Here is a 20,356-nt window from a genome sequence, read left to right on the forward strand (position 1 = left end):
TAAAATGTAGACTTCATCTTTTAGGCGTAACCAGGCAACCTCTGAGAGGATCTGAGAAGGCCAAGCGGTGCTAAAAAGGTAATACAGTACGACTTCAGGATGGTAACATTTTAGAATAATAAGCAAGTGTATCGTGGCCTTATGTTGGTTCATTAATGTAGGACTTCAGGATGGTAAATATTTTAAAATATTAAGAAAGTGTCCTGTGGTTGTCTGTTGGCTAATGTTTTATTAAATTACTTTCTAGAATTATGTGGGAGACAATCCAGAAACATTTAATGTCTCGTTTGGCAAAGCTTTTTCTGCGGCTTAATGTGATTGGTGCATGAAGACAGTTGTAAATTGGGTCGCTTGTCATAGTGTAGTCTAGGAATGGGGGAGGTTATACAAAGATTCCATACGGTCCGAAGGCACAGGTGACACTAGCACCCGATTATAATTGGCTGAGCCATAAGGTATGATAACACCACAAACAGGCCCTTGTTACGAGAGGTGCCTGGGTGAGTGATGTGTCTTTGTAAATGCAAGGTGAGCTGTGTGAGTGCAGAGAAAGCAGTGTTGCTGAGTGAGTGCAGATAAAGCTTGGCACCTGAGTGAGGGCAGAGAGAGTGTCTGTTTGAGAGTACGGTGAATTTTGGGCCTGAGTGTGCGCATCGTGTTGAGTTCAGGGGCGTACCATTTGCACCCTTTAGAAAATGCGTAATAAGTTTTCTAAAAATGTATTCGGTAAAATACACTGTTTGCGCTGGAGTGAGGGAACACCTCTTGCACCTACTCTTTCAACTCAGGCTTTTTTGCTGCGTTAGCTTGGGTTATAATCAAGTTGAAGCGTTTCGCCCCACCACTTTGAAAATCCACCAGACTAAGTTATCTGATGGCATTAATTGCAAATTTCTGACACTGGGATATTGTAGGTGATGCGGCATAAAGGGGCACGCATTGCATATGAGGGGCACCCCTGATAAAACGCTGGCCCTGGCACAATGGAGGTGATTTTTGACCTAAGGGGGCATCCTTAGCACATTCTGAAAACAATGGGGTGAACACCATGAGAGGGTCAGGTTTCAATGGCTTAACACACCTTGAAAGCAATTAAATATAAACAAGTGCCCTCTAGAACTGCTGGCTTTTAAATAAACTTATGTGAAAATTGTGCTTTTTAATAACCTAGTAGCTTCCATTTTTAAAAAGAAAAATTCAGTGGGAGAACGCAGGCCCCCAACTCCCACTCCCACAATCCCCAGTACACACTAGGAAATCTGGCTCACTGCAATTCAGGGTAAGTATTACATCCCACCACTTTAAAAGATCAGGTCACCACCCTAATATAGATTGTTTCTAAAATGGCCATTGGTCTGTGTTGTGTAATACTAACCATGCAGTTATCACGGAACTTCAATGATGTCAAATATTGTAATATCTTCAGAGTTAAAGTGAGGTGACACAATGTCCTAGAGACATTTGTGGTCAAAGGTCATATGATATCACTTCCTGTGTGGTCATTAAGGTCAAAGAATGTGTGATGTCACTTCCGCTGCCCCTGGCACAACGTCTCTGGTCATCTATTCATCAACATCTTAAAAAACTAGGACAAATATTAGTGAGAAACCCAGGTCACTGTGCCAGGAGTCTCTTTGACCAGTGTCAAGACCCACAAAGCACTGATGGGGATAAATATATCGGTTCCAGAGCCAGGACCCTTGATTGCCGCTACCTTATAGGCGAGGGAAACCTGGAAGGGACCCCTGCAAGGAGAGCTGTAGGCTACCTATAGAATAGAGAAGCAGTCTGCTGGAGAGGCGGTTGGTGAATTACAACCCACAAGTGAGAAGCCCGCCTTGTGACGTCATCAGCCCATGTGACTGGTGAGTAAGGAGCGGTGCAAGGGACTTGGTCCGAACCCTGCTGAAGGAGCTGGATCTACCTTGGTGGAAGAGTCCAACTCACTGAGCAGAAGAGGTACTGGAAGTATGCCCAGGAGGAGGAGGTACGAGCAGAAGAGGTACTGGAAGTGTGCACAAGAGGAGGAGGTACGAGCAGAAAGGGCACTAGAGGAGTTCATGTAAGTTGAAGCCATCTAGGAAATGAGATCGCAGCTGCCAGGAATAACAAAGAACTGTGACCACCTCTTGTGCAGTTATGGACTTTTAAAGGATTTGCTTGTGTGAAGCTCCCGCCAATTACTGGATTAATTCATCCCAGAAAGGGGTGAGCTGTTGGAATGAAGAGGCTGAGATGGGAGACCCTATATTAAAGTTTAAAGAAGAACCAGGTATGAGCAAAGGGTTTAGAGTACTGTACTCTTTAAGACAAGTCGTCTGTGACCCGCATGCGGCGTGGCTAAATTACAAGTTCATATCAGTATAAGGACTCAAACGCAGAGGGTGACACCAGGTTCACAGCTGGTAAATGGAAAGTGCCCTCATTAGAACTAGAGAATAACTCTGAGAGAGAATATAAAATATTAAAGAACTTATTGTGAAGCACTTTCAATTCGATGTTTACAACCGTGAAACCTGTGTGCGCTGTATGGGCTATATTGATTCACAGCAAATGACTGCACCTTGATGACCGCTCCTAGAAAACCAGCATTTGTGATGAAATACTCTGTGACATCAGAGCTTTTAGGAAGAGCTGAACATGGGACTATCATAGTAATTCATGACCATCAATGATGTAAAAGGTGTTTTAGGTTCAATATGATTCAGAATGTGACAAAGATAAATATCTTTCAAGTAAATATTGAATTTTTAAATATAAAAAAATATTGTTTGCTATTTATATGTTTCTCCGAAATTATATGATCTTTGAGGATACTGCTCCCCACATCTGTATATTGTCTATTGATAGACAGTAGAGTTACTGACATATTGGGTAGTGGCACGCACAGGACCACTATCATCAGAGAACCCAAACAATGAGGGCAGTTGGAGGTTCATCAACAGATCATGGGCCATCGTCCTCGACTGACACAAGAGGTTCATCAGCAGGTCAGGATTAATATTCCTGTAATTACCAGAGAGGCTACATCAAAGATCATGGAAGAACATCCACAAATGAGTCACAAGATCATATTAATGGTGCAGGGTCCACCATTCTAGCATGAGATAAGAGTGGTCCACTCTTGTAAGAAGTATGAGCCTCCCTTGGAATGTGGGTCTTACTGGTCCCATTTCATATGTCAACACTGACACAAAACTATATGACAAGCTTTTAGCTACATTGGTGATGGGCTTGAGGGATCACTGACAGAATTTCGACCTCAAAAATATCGACCTACAGAAATATCGAGTCAACAATATCGAAGGCAAGAATATCGACATCCTATCTACAACATGGTAAGTACAAAAATATCGAAAAATTAATATAGATGTAAAAAATATCGATTTTTTTTCTTTTAATATATAAATGTAAAATAAAGTATATAACACTAATAAATTAAATCTACATATTTAAAAGTATCTAATAATGTTTTAAATAAATAAATAATACATATATATTAATAATACATTAATGAAATATATACAGTAAATATATAATATATATGTACTGAACAATAAGTATTAATAATTATTTTACTAATTTATAAAATAATTAAATATATTCTAAATTACTAATACATTTACAAACATAAAAAAATAACATAAATAAAATGTAACTAATATACAAAATAAAATAAACTTTTAATTTTTTTACAATTAATTATATAAAACGTTGGATAGCGTAAGGGTAAAAATTACTATTCCCACTCCAGAGAGTACAACAGTAGGGAAAGCGTTGGATAGCGTACGGGTAAAAATTACTATTCCCACTCCAGAGAGTGCAACAGTAAGGAAAGCATTGGATAGCGTAGGGGTAAAAATTACTATTCCCACTCCAGAGAGTGCAACAGTAGGGAAAGCGTTGGATAGCGTAGAAGTAAAAATTACTATTCCCACTCCAGAGAGTGCAACAGTAGGGAAAGCGTTGGAAAGCATACGGGTAAAAATTACTATTCCCACTCCAGAGAGTGCAACAGTAGGGAAAGCGTTGGGTAGCGTAGGGGTAAAAATTACTATTCCCACTCCAGAGAGTGCAACAGTAGGGAAAGCGTTGGATAGCGTACGGGTAAAAATTTGTATTCCCACTCAAGAGAGTGCAACAGTAGGGAAAGCATTGGATAGCGTAGGGGTAAAAATTACTATTCCCACTCCAGAGAGTGCAACAGTAGGGAAAGCGTTGGATAGCGTACGGGTAAAAATTACTATTCCCACTCCAGAGAGTGGAACAGTAGGGAAAGCATTGGATAGCGTAGGGGTAAAAATTAATATTCCCACTCCAGAGAGTGCAACAGTAGGGAAAGCGTTGGATAGCGTAGGAGTAAAAATTACTATTCCCACTCCAGAGAGTGCAACAGTAGGGAAAGCATTGGATAGGGTACGGGTAAAAATTACTATTCCCACTCCAGAGAGTGCAACAGTAGGGAAAGCGTTGGATAGCGTAGGGGTAAAAATTACTATTCCCACTCCAGAGAGTGCAACAGTAGAGAAAGCGTTGGATAGCGTACAGGTAAAAATTACTATTCCCACTCCAGAGAGTGCAACAGTAGGGAAAGCATTGGATAGCGTAGGGGTAAAAATTACTATTCCCACTCCAGAGAGTGCAACAGTAGGGAAAGCGTTGGATAGCGTAGGAGTAAAAATTACTATTCCCACTCCAGAGAGTGCAACAGTAGGGAAAGCGTTGGATAGCATAGAAGTAAAAATTACTATTCCCACTCCAGAGAGTGCAGCAGTAGGGAAAGCGTTGGATAGCGTACGGGTAAAAATTACTATTCCCACTCCAGAGAGTGCAACAGTAGGGAAAGCGTTGGATAGCGTAGGGGTAAAAATTACTATTCCCACTCCAGAGAGTGCAACAGTAGGGAAAGCATTGGATAGCGTAGGGGTATAAATTACTATTCCCACTCCAGAGAGTGCAACAGTAGGGAAAGGGTTGGATAGCGTTCGGTAAAAATTACTATTCCCACTCCAGAGAGTGCAACAGTAGGGAAAGCGTTGGATAGCGTAGGTGTATAAATTACTATTCCCACTCCAGAGAGTGCAACAGTAGGAAAAGCGTTGGATAGCGTACGGGTAAAAATTACTATTCCCACTCCAGAGAGTGCAACGGTAGGGAAAGCGTTGGATAGCGTAGGGGTAAAAATTACTATTCCCACTCCAGAGAGTGCAACAGTAGGGAAAGCGTTGGATAGCGTACGGGTAAAAATTACTATTCCCACTCCAGAGAGTGCAACAGTAGGGAAAGCGTTGGATAGCGTAGGGGTAAAAATTACTATTCCCACTCCAGAGAGTGCAACAATAGGGAAAGCGTTGGATAGCGTAGGGGTAAAAAATACTATTCCAACTCCAGAGAGTGCTACAGTAGGGAAAGTGTTAAAATAACATACTTATAAATAAACGATGTTTCTAATTATAAAAAAATAAACAAATAAATAAATATAAACTATATACTATACCTATACATAAATATAAAATACATGCTTAGCTATATATTTAACCTACAAAAATTTAAAATTAATACCATTTAATAATATTTAATTGCCAATTAATAATTAATTAACAATTATATTATTAACAATACAATTAGTTTTAATACATTATTAATTATTTAAATTTACATTACTTCCCACCATATTTCCCTATAAAACCACTACCCACAACATAACACATTTATCCATTTATGAATTAAAGAAAAATAATAAGCAAATTATTAAAATTAATTAACTATTAATTAAAATTAATTACCAATTAATTAAATTTATTTTATAATTCCTACTAATTATTAACTAATTAACCATAATTAAATTACTTCCCACCCTATTCCCCTATAAACACACATACCGCTACAGAACATATATATCAATTATTCAATTAATTTAATTTTATACTTCCCACCCTATTCCCCTATAAACCCACAACCCGCTCTGGTACTAAAATATACAATTTTTTTATAAATTAATTTATTATTATATAAAATGAATACACATATAATAGTAATTATTTCAAATACTTAAGTTAAACATATAACACATACATAATAAAAAACTATAAAATAATACTAATATCGATATTAGTGTCATCGAAATTAGTAACATCGATATATATGCTATCGATATTACTAACTTCGATATTTCTTACATCGATATTAAGAATTTCGATATCACTTACCTTAGGGACGATATTCTGTCCAACGATATTCTTGCCTTCGATATTATGCTCCATCGATATTTCAGACTCGATATTATGGTAGGTCGATATTTCCAACTCAATATTTTGTCTGTGTACCGGGCTTGAGTCCTAAATTAGTCACCCGGGGAAACGAAGGTTTATTATCTAACATTTTCCTAAAAGCAGACATGGCATTTGAACATGTGTTGAGACTGACTGGTAAATTACATGTTTGTACCAACATTGACAGGTCATGATCATTATAAACGACTTCAACTTAGACTGTTTGAGAACTGTTTGTGGAACCAGAGAGTGATTCTCACTGTCACCCTCGGAGGGATACTGCCTGTCGTCCTGGAAGGATGCTCTCTGTCATCCTCAGAGTGATTCCCCTGTCACCCTCGAAGGGATAGTCTGGATGTTCTCTGTCACCTTCAGAGGAATGCTCCCGTCACCCTCAGAGGGATGCTCCTGTCACCCTCAGAGGGATGGTCCCTCAAGTAGGACGATGTAAATGAGCCATCTCTGTATATTGTATGCAGTTCTCAGAGTACATGCAGTCACTGTGCATTGACCCAGCCAGGAGATAATGTGTGTCCCACTCATACATTTAATGCTGAACACGAAATATGAATATTTCACTCCCTTCTTCTGTTTTGTTTACCAAACAGTATCTTCTATTGCTCAGACAGAGTCACCCCTATCAAGCCTGACAAAACCAGGAGATCCACCAAACAAGCCATTTGGTATACACCAGAACTGAGGACCATGAAACATGACTGCAAATACCTAGAAAGACATTGGGGCATCAGCAAAGATCCTAAAGACCGAGTCACCTTCATGTCAGCCCTCAACAAATACCATCAACGCATGAAAGACAAGGAAAGATGCGCCCTCATGGACTGCATTAAAGCAAGTTTCAACCACAGCAAGGAACTCGTGAACATCGCCAGAGAGCACTCTTGCCCTTCAGCCACCGAGAACACCATCTCCCCTTCCAAGGAAATCTGCAAAACCCTGGCTGACAACTTCAACATCAAGATATCCACCATCTACAGCAACTTGGAACCCCAACCCACCGACCTATACAGCCTCCTCATGACAACTGACACCACACACAACCATCCGCTCAACGTATGGAAACTGCTCACCAGACAGAGCACCACAGTCATCATGAACTCCATCTATTTTGGAGCACCCACAGACCCTTGCCCCAACTACGCCTTCAACCTCAAGAGCAAGGAAATCAGCTGCAAACTCACCTCCATTCCCAAAGCATTCATCACCACAGACACCTCTCCCAATCAATGGAAACATGCAGAGTTCATCCCCATCCTCAAGAAACCCTCCGCCGACCCCAGAGAACTCAAGAACTACCGCTCCATCTCTCTGCTCCCCAACAAAGCTACATTCCTCAAGAAGGCAATCAATCCCCAACTCACCAAACACCAGGAGAGAAAAAATCCACTGGACACCTCCCAAACCATGTTCCACCCCAACCATAGCACCGAGACAGCCCTGATCACCGCCACTGATGACGTCAGGTCTATCCTCGACTGCGGGGAGACAGGAGCCCTGATTCTACTCGACCTCTAAGCAGCGTTCAACACCGTATCATACCACACCCACATCAAAAGATTCAAATGGATCACATCCTTCCTCACAGGACGAACCCAAAAGATCCAACCACCCTTCACTTCGGAACCCAAGAGCATCATCTGCGGTGTCCCTCAAGGCAGATCAATCAGCCCCACACTGTTCAACACATATATTGCCCAACATCATCGGAACTCATGGCCTCAACATCATATCCTATGCAACCAACATGCAGCTCATCCTCTCACTCACAGAAGACTCCTCCCCCACCAGGACCAACTTCCAAAACTGCATGACGAGCATCGCCGACTGGATGAAGACCAGCTGCATGAAGCTCAACACAGACAAGACAGAAGTGCTCATTTTTGGGAACAGCTCCTTCGCATGGAACCACACGTGATGGCCCTCTGAACTCAGGCCCACAATGACAGACCATGTCCGCAACCTCAGGATCATACTGGACAGCTAACTCAACATGAAACGCAAGATCAAAGCAGTCTACTCTGTCTGATTCCTCACCCTTCACATGCTCCGAAAGATCTTCAGATGGCTCCAAGTCAACACCAGGAAAGCTGTCACTCAAGCACTGGTCACCAGCTAGCTAAAGGATGGCAACGCGCTCTAGGCAGGACTCACCACCCACCTCCTGAAGAGAATCCAGACATTACGAAACTCAGCCAGCAGACTTATCCTGGACCTTCCCTGGAGGAACGACATCATCCCCCACCTCAAGAACCTCGCCTGGCTCATCATCCAGAAAAGATGCCAATTCAAGATGTTGACCGAAGCCTACAAGGCCACCCACGACCAAGGACCAGTATACATCAACCACCACCTGAACTTCCACCAACTTTCCAGACACCTGCCCTCCACCTCCTTCGCCCCGCTCACACTCTGCATCCACCGAAGCAACAGTGGAGGATGCTCCTTCTCCTACCTCACTGCAAAGTCCTGGAACGACCTCCCCCTGCAGCTCCAAGCATCATCCTCTCTCCCTGAATTCAAAAAAGGACTCAAGACTGATCCCAGCAAGAACCCAGCACCTGGATACCCTCAAGGTGATTAGCCGTGCTCTACAAATCCAAGTTGGTTGATATCTCACCTTCAGTAGTTCCCACGCTGGCTCCTCACACTTCTTTTCTATCTCCGTTATCAGGGCCTTGAGAGAGGTGATTTGTTTAGAAAGTCTGGTGATATTTGCATTTTCTACCATGGTGATTTTCTTCTCCATCTCCTCCAGTCTTCTGTGAAGTGTTTGCTCATTTTCTTTCAGGAGCTGCTGCAGTTTTTCAAACTCAGATTCAATTTTCTTTTTCTCAGTTCTTAACTTGTCCTGTCATAAACAAAAAAACACAAGCTGTTTAAATTTTAAAAAGCTTCCTACAAGCAGTCCCTAGAGTGGGAGTTCAGGGGGAGGGTGGACGAGTTGATAACTTCTATAAAAAATCATAACACTAGCGTGCTTCTCCCAATTTCTGAACTGTAAACTGTTACTGCCTTCCCTTTTACAGTCTTCTGTCCTACTCCCACTCCTGCTGTCCCCCTTTCCTCAGACCCCTCACAAACTGTGGAGAGGTCAGAATTTGTGAAGCTGCAGAGAAGCTTGATCCATGGAGAGAGGGCAAGGAAGAAAATCACCCGTAGGCAGAGACAGTCAAAGACCCGGTGACGGGTTGGGTGGCAAGACTAGCTAAAGTCAAGCGTGAGTCAATATCACAAACATAAGAGAATATACATGGGGGTGAGGGGGCAGGAAGTTGAAGCACTTGGGATGGAAGAAAGGATATATGTGGAGTGCCGGCTGCCCCAGTCCTGCCAGAACACAGGATGTGCTCCCTCCAGAAGGAGACGCTGAGGGGGTGTCCTACTATGGCCCTCATTCACAGTGAGGTAGAATCACTGAAGAGGTAATTTCATGTTTAAAATCATAAAGATTATGTGTATTCTGTTGTTGAATGGAGAATTACCAGATAAATCGTTGTAACTGTACCGGTTTCTGCAGGTAATTCACAAATTCAAATTCCTATAGAAGTTGGGAGAAGAGGTTGGTTAGATATCTTGTCCTATCCTAAGATAGGAGGCTGTGAGTTATCAGGTGAGGTATGTCACACTGTGGCTTAGAGCACAAGCTTGTGTGTTATCAGGTGAGGTATGGCACACTGTGGCTTAGGACAGGAGCCTGTGTGTTATCAGGTGAGGTATTTCACACTGTGGCTTAGAGCAGGAGCTTGTGTGTTATCAGGTGAGGTATGGCACACTGTGGCTTAGGACAGGAGCCTGTGTGTTATCAGGTGAGGTATTTCACACTGTGGCTTAGACCACGAGCTTGTGTGTTATCAGGTGAGGTATGGCACACTGTGGCTTAGGACAGGAGCCTGTGTGTTATCAGGTGAGGTATTTCACACTGTGGCTTAGAGCAGGAGCTTGTGTGTTATCAGGTGAGGTATGGCACACTGTGGCTTAGAGCAGGAGCTTGTGTGTTATCAGGTGAGGTATGGCACACTGTGGCTTAGAGCAGGAGCTTGTGTGTTATCAGGTGAGGTATTTCACACTGTGGCTTAGAGCAGGAGCTTGTGTGTTATCAGGTGAGGTATGGCACACTGTGGCTTAGAGCAGGAGCATGTGTGTTATCAGGTGAGGTATGTCACACTGAAGCTTGGAACAGGAGCCTGTGTGTTATCAGGTGAGGTATGTCACACTGTGGCTTAGAGCAGGAGCCTGTGTGTTTTCAGGTGAAGTATGTCACACTGTGGCTTAGAGCAGGAGCCTGTGTGTTATCGGGTGAGGTATGTCACACTGTAGCTCAGGGAAGGAGCTTGTGTGTTATCAGGTGAGGTGTGTTAACCTGTAGCTTAGGAGCCAGTGTGCTATCAGGTAATATGTTACACTGTGGCTTAGAGCCGGAGCCTCTGTGTTACCAGGTGAGGTATGACACACTGTAGTTTATTGTAGCATCCGGTGTGTTATCAGGTGAGGTATGTCTCACTCTTGCACGAATAGGAGGGTTTCAGCAGTGGAGAGAGGTGTGTCCCTCTGCCATCACCAAGAAGGACTGGACTCAGAAATACTGGAGAGCCCTTACTCCTGGTAGAGAGTTCTTCTCCTGTGCTGTGTCACTCGGATACAGGTAGAGGGTTGTGATCCTGAGATGTGTCAATACTAAACAGGTAGAGGGTTGTGCTCCTATGTTGTGTCACTAGTATACAGGTAGAAGGTTGTGCTTCTGTACTGTCACTAGTAGAGGCAGATGGTTGTTCTTCTGTGCTGCCACTAGTATACAGTAAGAGGGGTGAACTCCTGTGTTGTGTAACTAGTATACTGGTAGAGGGTTATGCTCCACTACTGTTTCATTACTATATAGGTAGAAGAGCGTGCTCCTGTGCTGTGTCACAAATATACAGGTTGAGGATTGAGCATCTGTATGTGTGACTAGTATCCAGGTAGAGGTATGCTCGGAGAGGCTTTTGCTCCTGTTCCATGTCACTAGTATACAGGTAGATGGTTGTGCTCTTGTGCTGCTCCTGTGTTGTGCCACTAGTGTAAACTGAGGATTGTGCTCCTGTGATGTTTCACTTGTAATAAGGTGGACAGTTGTGCTCCTGAGCGGTGTCACTAGTATACAGTTAAAGCGTTGCCCTTCTGTGCAGTCACTATCTGTATACTAGTGGCACACCACAGGAGCACCACCCTCTACCTGTACAATACAGACACAGCACAGCAGCACAACAACCAATCTGTATCCTAGTGATAGAGCACATCAGCACAGCCCTTTACCAGTATACTATTGCCACATCACAGGAACCACTTGTGTGAAGTTGACTCAGCACAGGAGCACAACCCTCCACTTGAAAACTAGTGACACAGCACAAGGGCACAACCATCTACCTGCATACTAGTGACACACAGAGATGCACAACACTACACCTGTATACTAGTGACACATTACAGAAGTTCAACCCTCTACCTGTATACTAGTGACACAGCACAGGAGAGCAACTCTCCATCTGCATACTGGTGACTTCACAGGAGCTCAACCTTCTAGCTGTATACTAATGGCTCATCACAGGAGCATAACCATATGCATGTATACCAGTGGCACACCATGGGAGCTCAGCCCTCCACCTGCATTCTAGTGAAACTACCCAGGTGCACAACCCTCTACCTGTATACTAGTGACACACCACGGAAGGACAACCGTCAACCTGTTTACTAGTGACACATCACAGGACCATAACCCTCCATATGTCTACTAGTAACACATACAGGAGCACATCCCTCTATCTGTAAGCCAGTAACACTGCACAGAAACACACCCCTCTACCTCTATATCAGCAACACGGCACACAAGCGCAACCCTCTACAGGTATACTAGTGGCACATCACAGGAAAACAACCCTCTAGGTCAAGAGGGATTGTTGGATTAATGTTTGCACCCCCTGCGCCTATTATCGCTGGATTCTTATAATGCATACAGTGCATACTTTCCCTCATTGTCGCACCCCCTGAAATGCCATCTCGCATCCCCTGGGGTGCAGGTACCCCAGGTTTGGAACCCCTGCTCTGCCTGTACAGTAGTTACAGAGCAGGAGATCAACCTTCATCTGTATACTAGTGACAGCCCAGGAGAAGAACCCTCTACTTGTATACTAGTGACAGCGCAAGAGAAGAAACCTCTACCTGTAAACTAGTGACAGCACAGGAGAAGAACCCTCTACTTGTATACTAGTGACAGTGCAAGAGAAGAAACCTCTACCTGTAAACTAGTGACAGCACAGGAGAAGAACCCTCTACTTGTATACTAGTGACAGCGCAGGAGAAGAACTCTCTACTTGTATACTAGTGAAACAGCCCAAGAGCACAAACCCATATCGGTACACTAGTGACAGAGCAGGAGAACAGCTCTCTCCTTGTATACTAGTGACAGCACAGGAGAAGAACTCTCTACTTGTATACTAGTGACAGCACATGGGAAGAACCCTCTACTTGTATACTAGTAACAGCACAGGAGAAGAACCCTCTACTTAATACTAGTGACAGGAGAATAACCCTCTACTTGTATACTAGTGACAGCGCAGGAGAATAACTCTCTACTTGTATACTAGTGAAACAGCCCAAGAGCACAAACCCATATCTGTACACTAGTGACAGAGCAGGAGAACAGCTCTCTCCTTGTATACTAGTGACAGCACAGGAGAAGAACCCTCTACTTGTATACTAGTGACAGCACAAGAGAAGAACCCTCTACTTAATACTAGTGACAGGAGAATAACCCTCTACTTGTATACTAGTAACAGCACAGGAGAAGAACCCTCTACTTAATACTAGTGACAGGAGAATAACCCTCTACTTGTATACTAGTAACAGCACAGGAGAAGAACCCTCTACTTGTATACTAGTGACAGCACAAGAGAAGAACCCTCTACTTAATACTAGTGACAGGAGAATAACCCTCTACTTGTATACTAGTGACAGCGCAGGAGAAGAACCCTCTACTTGTATACTAGTAACAGCACAGGAGAAGAACCCTCTACTTAATACTAGTGACAGGAGAATAACCCTCTACTTGTATACTAGTGACAGCACAGGAGAAGAACCCTCTACTTGTATACTAGTGACAGCACAAGAGAAGAACCCTCTACTTAATACTAGTGACAGGAGAATAACCCTCTACTTGTATACTAGTAACAGCACAGGAGAAGAACCCTCTACTTAATACTAGTGACAGGAGAATAACCCTCTACTTGTATACTAGTGACAGCGCAGGAGAAGAACTCTCTACTTGATACTAGTGGCACAGCCCAAGAGCACAACCCCCTAATAATATATTAGTGATACAGAACAGGAGGGCAACCCTCTACCTGTATATCAGTGGCACATGCAGGACACAACACTCTACCATTATACTAGTGACAAAGCACAGAAGCACATTCCTCTGCCTAAGTACTAGTGACAACAAAAAGAACAACTCTCTACCTGTTTACTAGTGGCACACAACAGAAGCACAACACATCATGGGCGCATAACCCTTTACCTGTATACTAGTGGCACACCAAAGGAGAACAACGATCTACCTGCTTACTAGTGACACCACAGGAATCGCTCCTGCAAGGTTTGATTCCCGATTGCCTCAAGATGGGTCAAGTCACCCTTATCCCAAAAAAGCCAAATGCAGATTTAATGGACACTAACAAAATCAGACCTATCTCCAACATCACAACTTTAGCCAAACGTCTTGAAAAATACATACACACACAACTATGTAATCACATCGAACAAGTCCCACTCCTCAACCAATATCAATCAGGCTTCAGATCTGGAAACAGTGCTGAAACTTCTCTGACACACATTGTGGATGACACATTGAGACTAATGGACCAAAATGAAAGTTGCCTTCTTATGTTCCTTGATCTTTCCACGGCGTTCGATACATTCAAACATGACACCTTGATTGATCTTCTTGAAAAGCAGATGGGGTTATCAGGCCCAGTCTTAAATTAGTTTGCATCATTCCTGCTTAATAGAACGCAGAGAATCAAAGTCCACCACTCCATTTCTAACAGTACCCCGGTCTCAATTGGAGTGCCTCGAGGATCGGCACTATCACCTACGCTCTTCAACCTGTCCATGGAAAATCACACTGAAATTCTGAACCTCTCAAACATACACTGCCACATGTAGTCAACTGTACATGAACATTTCAATATCCGATGACATCAAAACTCTTAACTCAGCCCTTGTGCAAAACTCAGCACTGGTTAACCCACAACCGCCTTGAGCCCCTAACAGGTGAGTAGTGCACGCTGCAAAACCCTGATTGATTGATTGATTGATCACCTTATGTTAAACACTATGAAAACCAAATTCCTCCCAATTTCCCCACACAATCATGCTACACCCATCCAGGACTGGCTCAAACAACTAACGGCCCTCAGTTGCCCTCCACATGCTGTGGACTCCACTAGATCATTAGGCTTAACTCTGGACAAACACCTGAATATACAAGACTACATCAGCGCAACAACTGGAGGAGCTAATCAGCAACTCTACACGTTAAGGAAAATCAAACCCTTCATACCTCCTGACAACATGAAGCTTCCAGTCCGAACACTAGTTAGCTCCCGTTTAGACCACAGGATTGTGACCCTAGCTGGACTTCGTAAATCTAGACTTGCCCCTTTAAAGGCTACTTTGTACTTTGCTGCCAGATTCATCACAGGCTCAGGAAAACGTGAGCACATAACATCAGACCTAATTCAACTCAATTGGCTCCCCTTCAAAGCAAGGATTTGTCTCGAGATAGCCTGCTTAACACACAATTCACTTCATTACAACACTCCAGTTTACCTGACAAAAAATCTTGAACTATCCGGCTTGAATTGAACCCTTAGAAGCTCTCACAAACTACTGCTGAATCTCACAAATTCAACAAGAAAAGAACTTGTCACTAATATCAAATCACAGTACTTCTCGGGTCTAGAAAGGAGTGAAGAAATGGGTCTCTCAATAACGCTCCTCTGGGGAGCAATCCCTTTCAGGACTAATGCCCTCACCCAAAATAGGTGGCATGCTTCATTATATGGGCTTCTCCTCCCATTGGGAAAACCTAGTCCCACTGAGGGCTACAACTCCTTCACTGTGAGGTAGAAGCTCTGGGATGTTTTTTAGTGTAACTTGAGAAGGTAAGGATGCTAAAATCCCATATGTGAGTATTAGATGTGGTGAGGGTGCAGCACTGGATGTAGTTAAAAAGAGAAACGTGATTTAAAACTACCTAGTGAGGCCCAAAAATGATTTATTGGCTTGTCCAAACTGGCAGGATTAAAAAGCAGTGCAAAGCACAATCTGACATCATCTAATTATCCCACTTTTTTGCGAGTGTCTATGGTTATTGGAATAGTCTTTACATCGGCAATCTGTCGATAGTGTTACTTCTGCAATGTACGTAAAGCGTCAATGAGTAGCCATCATTCACGACGCATGCGCGCACTGTATGAAGAGCAGGTTGCCATTCCAGCTACAGTAGTTATCAGACGTGCATGCGCATCACGGACATTGGGCGCTCACTGCAGGCATTCTCTGAAACCCTGCAGAACTGCAATCGCGCATGCGCATTTAGATAATCGGGCGCATGCTGCAGGCACCTTCCGGTCTTAGTTCACTATGACTGGGCAGATTTAGTTGCTTATAAGGACCCCAGATCCCTCCCGTCTGTGCCTCCGGTTGCAGCTCATGTACCACAACAGGATACCGATGGAGAGGTAAGTGGGGCTTTGGGTAGTGGGTCACTATGCTTTGATCTATGGAGGGATGATACCTTCACTGTGCGCATAGCTGCAAATTTGTAACGCCTTAACCATGCCATCTGGCACCATATGCTCACTCTAGAGGAGGGGTTATTAACTGTATAAAAGTCTAAACCTATCGATTAGAGTCATTTTTAGGTCTCCGCCTAGCGAAGGCTGCGCTTGTGCAGTCTCGCTGGGGAGAACTGATGTTTTCCAGAGTGGTTCTTGAACCCGCCCCTCTTCTCTATTGGCTGGCTTCCTAAACGGAGGCCAGCCATTGGAGGAGAGGGGCATCACTCCATTTAAGCCCCGTCTTTTTGGGATTCGGGGGGGTGTTTTTTAGATTCTTTCTCTTTTCTTTCTGTCCTCTTCCCATTGGTTAGAATTTTACATTCCAGCCAATGGGAAGAGGAGAGAATGAAAAACACGCCCCCTCCAGCCCGAAAATGTCGGGGCTTTTCGTAGAGCCATTTCTGCTGGACCGCCGCCGGAAGAAGTGAATGAATGAAATGAAAATTGCACTTGTATAGCGCATAGCTACCCGGAGGCCTCGCAGCGCTTGTGAATGATTACTTAGTGCGTGCTTGGGGTAGATTAGCAGGTGTTAGCAAACAGGTGCGTTTTCAGGGCCTTCCTGAAGGACATGTGATTGTTGTGTTCCCGAAGAGAGAGCGGGAGAGAGTTCCAAAGTCTCGCCGCCGTATGAGAGAAAGAGCGGCCTCCCCAGCGAGCTTTCTTGATTTTGACGGACGTTGCCAGCTGGAGGGTGCAAGAGCGAAGGGAACGGGACGGAACATATGGCGTGACCATAGGATGTAGAATTACAGGGCCCGTTCGATGGAACGATTTGTGTAAAATACACATGGCTTTAAATTGCACTCTTGCCGCCACAGGGAGCCAATGGAGCTCCCTCAGGGCGTTCTTAGCTGACTGCCAGCGGGGGATGTTGTAGAGTAGGCGCGCCGCACTGTTTTGTGTGATTTGGAGCTTCTGAGTAACGGAGATGGGGACTCCCATATAAAGAGCATTCCCATAGTCCAGGCGGGAGAGTATCAGGGCCTGGACCATAACCCTCCTCGCCTGGAATGGGAGCAGAGGGAGCACCTTCCGCAGCATCCTCATTAGCCCAAAACAGGTGGCGGCCGTCTTGGTAGCCTGGACCGAAAAATCGAGTGCTCTATCGAGCCAGATCCCAAGGCTCTTTATCTGGGACTTGGGGACGGGGAAGGAGCCTAAACATGGAGGCCAGATGGATGCAAGGGCAGAGGGAGAAGGGTTGCCCAGTAAGATGATGTCTGTCTTCTCCCCATTAAGCTTTAAGCAGGAAGATTGCATCCATCTGGCGACAGCCTCTAGACAGGGGCCTAAGGTGAGGGACGATCCCTCAGAGTGGTCTAGAGAGACCACCAATTGGGTATCGTCTGCGTAGGTGACGATACGCACACCAAAGGGATGGACTATCCTGTCTAGGGGTTCCATGTAGGCATTAAAAAGGGTAGGACTTAGGGAAGAGCCCTGGGGAACCCCGCACCTAAGTGGGTGTTTGGGAGACACCACTTCACCCTCAAAGACTTGAAAAAAACGCTCATCCAGGAAGGATGTCAGCCACTCTAGAGCCGCGCCCGACACGCCCATGCCCGCCAAACGATGTAATAACGTGGCATGGTTAACCGTGTCGAACGCGGCGCTGAGGTCTAGTAGAATGATGGCGACTTTTCCTCCCCGATCCAGCACGGCTCTCGCTTCTTCCGTAGAGAAGCTGCCGAGTCCTCCACCCCAGCCGGTGAGTGCTTGCTTTTCTGCCCCCCCACCTCCCTGTTCCCTCGTTGTGCTCGCTTTTCTGCCTCCAACCCCGCTGTTCCTTGTTGTGCTTGCTTTTTTGTCCCTCCACCCCCCTGTTGCCTCGTTGTGCTCGCTTTTCTGCCCCCCACCCCTGTTCCTCGTTGTGCTTGCTTTTCTGCCCACCACCCCCCTGTTGCCTCGTTGTGCTCACTTTTCTGCCCCCCCGTTGCCTCGTTGTGCTCACTTTTCTGCCCCCGTTGCCTCGTTGTGCTTGCTTTTCTGCCCCCCCACGCCCCTGTTGCCTTGTTGTGCTCGCTTTTCTGCCCCCCCTCCCACCCCCCTGTTACCTCGTTGTGCTCGCTTTTCGACCCCCCCACCCCCATGTTGCCTCGTGATGCTCGCTTTTCTGCCCCCCGTCCCTCATTGTGTGTGTGGGGGACATTGTGTGTGTGTGTGGATCTGTGTGTGTGTGTGTGGCTGTGTGTGTGTGTGTGGTGGGCTCTGTGTGTGTGTGTGGTGGGATCTGTGCGTGTGTGGGGCTCTGTGTGTGTGTGGGGCTCTGTGTGTATGGGAGGGCTCTGTGCATGTGTGTTGGGCTCTGTGTGTGTGGGGGGATTCTGTGTGTGTGTGTGGGGGGCTCTGTGTGTGTGTGGGGGGGGGCTCTGTGTGTGTTTGTGGGGGGGCTCTGTGTGTGTGTGTGTGTGTGTGTGTAGGGCTGTGTGTGTGTGTGGGGCTGTGTGTGTAGGGCTGTGTGTGTGTGTGGGGCTGTGTGTGTGGGGCTCTGTGTGTGTGGGGCTCTGTGTGTGTGTGTGGGGCTCTGTGTGTATGTGTGGGGGGCTCTCTGTGTGTTTGTGACTATCTGTGGGTGTGTGGGTGGGTGCAAATGCAATAGGTCTCGCATTTGCGAGAGATTAATCTATTGACATTGTAAATGACAATGCCATTTATTTATCTGTTTTCAAAACCAACACATAAATAAAAATGTTGTCATTTACAATGCCAATAGCTCTAACTTTGGCAAAGGCGAGACCATTGCATTGTAAATGTTTGTTCAAATAAGATGTGGCTTACAGTAGACACGTAACTGTTAGAACTGGGGGTCTCTAGTTGGCAGAGGTAAGTACCTTAGACCAAGTAGGGACCCTTGCTTCTAGTCAGGGTGAAGGAATACACACAGTAGATAACCTCCGCTCTCCCTCTAGGTAGCTTGGCGCGAGCAGGCAGGCTTATCCCCAAGGCAATGTGTATAATAATTGCACTCAACACAACAATAATCCCCAATCCACCACAAACTGAGACCACACAGGTAAGTATATTTTTATAAAAATATATAACTTTGTCTAGTTTCAGCAAGGTAAATCAGCAGTTGCACGATAATCACTTCATTATAAAAATGATGCGCTTAATCTTAATGGTGGTACGTAGTTTCAGGAAGTTCTCAAAACAAATATGTCTAGTCTCTTCTAATCAGCACAAAGATCTGCCAATGTGCTTTGGTTGAAAATGCTCTTCAAATGAGCAAAGAAACAATGCCAACGTTTGGTAATTAAAACGTTCTTAAAATGTCCTTGTAAAACAATGCCAGCGTTTACACTCCACCTCGGGGCTCCAAGCGCTGGCAATGCGCTTCTGCGCGAGGCTCGGGACTCTTTCCTCCCCCTGGTGCAGCCTCGCGCCTTCCTGGGTCTCAGGCGCCCCTGGCCGTGCAGATGGCACGCGTCCCCGCCCCGGCCGGTCCCCTGTCCTCTCCCGCCCGCTCTCGACAATCCAACGAGCGGCGGGGGAGGCGGTGCTGCTCACCTTGTGGGGGGACGGCTGGCCAGGGGTGCGGACGCCTCGGATTCCCTCCGCGAGGGCCGGTCACTTCTTCCCGGGCCCGGCGGTGATCTCGGCGATTACTCGGCTCCTTCAGCCGCCTCAGCGAAGGCAGCCAATCCCCTCGCGGCTCCTCAAGCGAGCCTCCACAGCACCCGGGAGTCAGCCAATGGCAGTGCGGCTCCCGGGCAGTAAACAATGACGCTCCGCGACTTCGGCCAATCACGGCCCACTTCGCCGATGACGCTACGCCGCATGGGCCAATCCCGTCGCGGCGTTAGTGAGGGGGCTCGGCTCCCTCCACCAATGGGAGCGCGGCGGCTTCGTTCTTCGCCGGTTCAGCGCCGATCAGGATGGCGCTTCACTCAGAGGTTTTCTGGCCCCGGGCAGCGGCGGTGATCAGGCCAGCAATTGTTTTGCAGCGCTCCTTGCGCTAAAGAGGCTCACAGGTCTCCGGTCTGCCCCACACACGTGTCGATGAACACGTCGATCTGGGCCACGCAGCAGGCTGGGTCAGCGCGGCGCTCTCAAGCAGTAGAGAGCAGCCAATGCGCTAAGCAGGCAAACCACACGGTGTCACGATCTCTTCGCCACACAGCAGCCTCAGGGGGGGCACAGCAGATTCTTGGAGCCTTGGGCAACCTTTATGTTCCTGGGTTGCAGACAGGG

General features: G+C 45.7%; 1 protein-coding gene across 1 annotated transcript in view; it reads right to left on the reverse strand.

Annotated features, from left to right (window-relative positions):
- LOC147710228 (E3 ubiquitin-protein ligase TRIM39-like) overlaps positions 1 to 20,356 on the reverse strand; it is a 98,838-nt gene that overhangs the window by 44,536 nt on the left and 33,946 nt on the right. Inside the window, exon 3 of the mRNA XM_086919959.1 lies at positions 8,908 to 9,138. Within this exon, the coding sequence (XP_086776085.1) occupies positions 8,908 to 9,138 (231 nt within the window). The remainder of the gene's footprint in view (positions 1 to 8,907; positions 9,139 to 20,356) is intronic.

Source organism: Lissotriton vulgaris, chromosome 5 (assembly GCF_964263255.1).
Source record: "Lissotriton vulgaris chromosome 5, aLisVul1.2, whole genome shotgun sequence".
Taxonomy (NCBI): domain Eukaryota; kingdom Metazoa; phylum Chordata; class Amphibia; order Caudata; family Salamandridae; genus Lissotriton; species Lissotriton vulgaris.